Consider the following 5,119-nt stretch of genomic DNA (forward strand, 5'->3'; position numbering starts at 1 on the left):
CCAGAGTGCTCAGCAGCAGACCCGGAAATGGACCAGAGGCATTTCTGGTCCACTTCTGGGTCTGCTGGGGAGTGCACCAGGGGGGCCCCCGCTGGCTCAGTGACTAGTGCCTCCTGGGTTTGGGGGCGCATCCGGGATCCCTCCACAGCTGATCACCGAAGCAGGGAGGGCTTCCCAGTGTGCTCAGTGGCAGACCCGGAAATGGACTGGAAGTACTTCTGGTCCACTTCCGGGTCCACCGCCAAGCACACAGGGAGCCCCCCCGTGCTCCTGTGGGATGCTCCATCTGCCCCAGCATCGCAACATTCACGAGCCATGCCTGGTACCTTGAGGTACATAGAAAAAAAACATTTAAAACTGTGTCTATGGCTGAATCACTAATCCCCTGAATCAGCATCAAATCTTCAGATTTGGATTCAGGCAAATCAAAACGAGACAGTGATCTGAATCAACGAATTGAAGCACTGTCCCTGATTCAGGCCGAATCCGAACCAAATACGACCCGTTTTGCAAACCTCTAGCATTTATGTGGTTGTGACATGCATATTATGTACAAGAGATGCAGCCGCCAAAATACTTGTACAGGCAAGAATGGTAAAGCTGAGTGACGGCAAGATGCTGTAGTGACAGCACTTGCATAACCAGTGTAGCAGAAAAAGAACACCAAGTTTCAGAAGTTCCACATACACTTGAAGCTTTATGACCTATTTCAAAGTACTTTGGAGATCATACCTATTAGAAGTCATGGCTAACAGTGTTCTCCAGCAATGAATACAGCTATATTATGCCCTCTAATATTTTTCCACCAATCAAAAATGTTTCCTTTATTTTGACACAGGCTGACTCTTTAGATGGATGTCAGAAAATTCTCACGGACTTTCCTCGGCCACCATTTTAAAATTCAAAATACTGCTGCTATATTTTACAACATTTCTCAAATTTAAGTTGTCCACATACTTTTTTTTTATCTTTGTATATTTCTGTACAGTTAGAAAAATATCTAATATCTGTCTGCATTTCCCTTTATGATTATTTCAGTACTTACCTACTACTTTATCATTAAAGATTTTAGGAAATCCTCGATTGGGATATTTGCCCCGAAGTTGCCAGACATCAAAAAAAGGCTTCCAGTCAATATATTCAACCAGCTTATGCAGATCATAATCTTCAAATACCTGAGTGCCAATGAATCTAGGTTTAACTGTAGGAATTGAAAATACCATTTGTCATTAAAAAAAGGTATACTTTTTTGTGCATCTTTTGCCTATGCAATGCAACACGTGAACACAATTTACCGCTTTATATAACCTAGTTTTCTCTTTCCTAAAACTGCACCGTTGAACCCTTACTACCACAGGAATGCTACAATAAAATAATGACAGGTATCATCCTTGTAAAACTGTCACAATTAACTGAAGTCAGTCTAAGCACTGCATAGAACAGAGGCTAGCAGTCTATGGCCCACAGGCTGGATGCAACATGTGAAATGCTGGGTTTGGCCCGCAGCAGCATGGGGGATGGGTAGTATGCAGCTTGGCCCAGTGCATCACCCACTCCTCTCACTCCATGTATTGCCACCAATTCCCTCCCGCACCCACAGTGATCCACCCCCTATGTCATGTGCTACTCATGGTTCCCGTCAAGTTTGACCCTCCCCACTGCCACTAGGGACAGAAAAGTGTGATAGAGACAGCGGAGGTGGCAGCAGGTAGGCCTGGGCATTGGAAGGGTGGGAAATGGTGGAAGAGTGGCAGCCCATGGTGTGGTCGCTAGGTTGCAAGCAGTGGCCTGCTGCTCTAAATGGTTGCCAACCCCTGGCTTAGAAGATCATGAGGCAGTAGTATAACTGGGGGTAAGCAAGCAAGGCACCCACTCCAGGCACCATCTTTGAGGGGGTGCAAAAATGGCAGCTGCCATCACCCAGGGCACAAAGCTTCTAGTTATGTCTTTGTTATCAGGCATTAAAATCCACTCACGAGTCAGGTTTCTGTATTGGTCTGTCCCGAACAGTATTGATTCGCACTTAAATTGTGCTGGGCTTGAAGTCATTTTGCTGACTGCAAGAACTAGTAGAAGGTAATGGATGAATTACTGCTGCTTCTGATCCATTTTAAGTGCTTTTTATATTTATGGTCATAGGGCCTAATCCTATACTCATACAGAGCCCTGACAGTCATTAGCACTGAGTGCTGCTAAGTTTCAGAACAATTATAAAAGTGGTCAGGAAGTTATAGAACTTTTTGAATTTCCACACACCTGTACTGGATTGGGTATACAAAAGAGCAGAAAGGGGCACTGCCATGGTGTAGCCATTGGTTCTCCAGCTGCTTCTTTCTTACCCTTCCTGCTACTGTTACTGGGACATTTATAGAGATTAGTTAATGAAAATTAAGCGTTGCATTTCAGCAGCATGATTTACTTGTGAAAGTATTATGAGGCAAGGTATTTCTGGGAGAAAAAAGAAAAAACAATGCCATGATACGAGGCACTGGTGGGACCTCATCAGGAATACCATGTTCATTGCTGGTCATCCATGGTCAAGAAAGATTCATTTGAAACTAGAACAGGTACAGAGATGAATTATTGGGATGTTTGGAGGAAAAATGGAGAGCCATACAAGAGGAGTCTACATGAGCTTACTGTTTGAAGTAAAAAAAACCAAAGACCTAAAGGCATTATGACTGCTCTCTATGAAAATATTATGGGGTATACACTACAGAGGAAAAAAAATACATATTTGGGTTAAAGAACAAACATTGGTACTATAACCAAGCGGTTATAAACTGTTGATGAATAAATTTAGGCTGAAAATTAGAAGGAACCTAATCAAAGTCACGAGGTTTTCAACCACCTTAGAAAAGAAATACATGGGGCAAAAAGCCTACATGTTAAAATGGGGGTGTAGGCTGTAGTTGTGTTGATCTAAGGACATAGGCAGATAAGGTTCTTTGGGTAAATCTGTATCTTTTATTAGACCAACTTAAATGTTACATGTTAAAATGGAGCTCAATCAGTTTATGAAAAGGATTATAGTTGATTGCAATATCAAGCTCCAATGGTACAAGCAAGTTCCTGCCCGTCAGTTCTATCTTATAAAAGTAGGTACTGTTTCAGGTACTATAATGGACACTTGTGAAGAACTTAAGTTTTTTTCCACTAATCCGTAGCAATAAAAATTAATTTCTGAAAAAAATTCAGATATTAAATATAATGGGACAACTACACAGTTGCAGGAGAGAAAAAGGGGACACTTCATTTGTGCAACAGGAAAACCCTTCAAATCCAAAAGAAACCAATTTATTTTCAAGCTGTTTCACAAAAGACATTGCCGCCTTGTGAGTTTATGAAGCTTAGCGTTCAATTAAAAAATTGCACACTGACCTGGTTTACAATCTGACAGCCAGTCATTATGGAAACCTTTTCTCCGGGCTTGTTCCAAAGACAAGTATTTCCTTTCCTGTATAGAAATATAGGGTAAATATAGATAGAACTTCTCAGCTTTAAACCTTTAATGACTCTCCTACAGTTTATATTTATTCTATAAGCCTATTAGGCCTTACATAAAGCTATTGAGGACAGCTTGAATTCCAGTCCACTAAATTACTGCATTATCTTCTGGTAGATAGTTCTAGTTCCTCTGGCTGTAAAGGTTTTGGGTATTAGTGTCCATACCTGAACTTTAGGCTGCCTTATTAGTTCAACAAAATGCATATAGATGTACAACAGTGTTGTACATGCAAACGCTCACAATGACTCAATACAGACGGTCAAAAAGCCTAAGGCTCAATTGATTCAATCTTTGCAGGTCACGCTAAGCTGTGCAGACTGAACCCATAAACAAGTGAACAGACATTCACGTTTGAGTCCAGAAATGCAGTCACATGCTTGCAGTGACCCAGGCCCGAAGCTGGAAAGGGTGGGGAGAGAAGGGTGTGCTACAGCACGCCTCCCTGCTCTGCTGGAGCAGACAGCTTTGGCCAAGGCTGGCCTGCCCACCCCACCAGAGGGGGTTTGCAGGAGACGTACAAAGCATTCTGGGATGCTGGGGGACAGAGTTAATTTGAATCTGGAAGGGTTCTGGAAGAGAAGTGCAATAAACTGATTTAACACAAATCAGTTAAGACTGATACTACATCCATCCAGGTTCATCTTAAACTAGTTTTGGCCATTTTGAAAGCAATATGTGTGTACTCAACTTCTCTTGTTTTACCAATCTGAACCAGTTTCTGATCACTTATACTGGTTTGTGTGTAAATTTCTGTACCTAGCTAGTAAATTTAGGATAATCAATAATAAAGAGCAACTGTCAACACCTGGGACAAATTCATTGCTCCAGTTAAAATAGAAAATTTGCTATTGATTTCAGTGGAGCCAGGAAGTCACTCCTACAATTCCCAAAGTTACCTTTTGTTGGAGGAGTTGCTCCAGTGGGAATACAACCATAGGAAACTTTAAGGAAAAAAGCAGTAGAAAAGGCAATAGGCATGGCCTTTCTCCTACAAGTCCCCAAACTGAATTTCTAGGATGTTTCTTCTCAAAAAGTCTCGGGTATGAAGCCCAAAGAGAAGTCTGAAAGCAAGGATGTTCTTAGCAAGAAGAGCTTATCTTTGGAATTACCTGACTGAACTTTCAACGTGTTTCTCAATGGACTTCTTACCATGTCTATTCAAACAGAAGACCTGCATTTCTTACTCTTTTCCTGTACATTTGTTTCTTCTGTCTTCCAACGTAAACATTTCTTCATCCTTCATTCCCAACATTTCAAAAATTAAACCTTAAATTTCTGTTTAGATACCCTGCCTGGCTTTCATTCCTCATCTCCTTTATTTTGCAAGACCCCATACTACAGTATATACCCCATACTACAGGAGGGTATTACAGTATAAACACTAGACAATGACAACCAGGACTTTCCTGAGAAAGCGACTATAAGAGTAGAGCAGGATTTTGTTTTAGGCCAGGCAGACACTACACTTTTACCGATATACGTAATCAGAAACTGGTCTACACACGTAACAGAACCAAAGTATGGGGCACACAGACTGGCTTAAAAATGGCAAAACTTGATCTAAGATTAGCCCCCCCCCCCCCCCCCCCCCCCCCCCTCCCCCCGCCCCCC

The 5,119-nt window shown here is 41.9% G+C and overlaps 1 protein-coding gene across 5 annotated transcripts in view; it reads right to left on the reverse strand.

The window, feature by feature from the left end:
* The window catches only part of MTR (5-methyltetrahydrofolate-homocysteine methyltransferase), an 88,045-nt gene that overhangs the window by 6,905 nt on the left and 76,021 nt on the right, over window positions 1-5,119 (reverse strand). For all 5 annotated transcript variants that reach the window (XM_019527151.1, XM_019527150.1, XM_019527149.1 and 2 more), the window contains exons 27-28: window positions 3,382-3,457; window positions 1,046-1,201 (exon numbers count right to left, since the gene is read on the reverse strand). In XM_019527151.1, coding sequence (XP_019382696.1) covers window positions 1,046-1,201; window positions 3,382-3,457 — 232 coding nt within the window. The remainder of the gene's footprint in view (window positions 1-1,045; window positions 1,202-3,381; window positions 3,458-5,119) is intronic.

The sequence above is a fragment of the Gavialis gangeticus genome, unplaced genomic scaffold, assembly GCF_001723915.1.
Source record: "Gavialis gangeticus isolate Ggan-Ray unplaced genomic scaffold, GavGan_comp1, whole genome shotgun sequence".
Classification (NCBI taxonomy): Eukaryota; Metazoa; Chordata; order Crocodylia; family Gavialidae; genus Gavialis; species Gavialis gangeticus.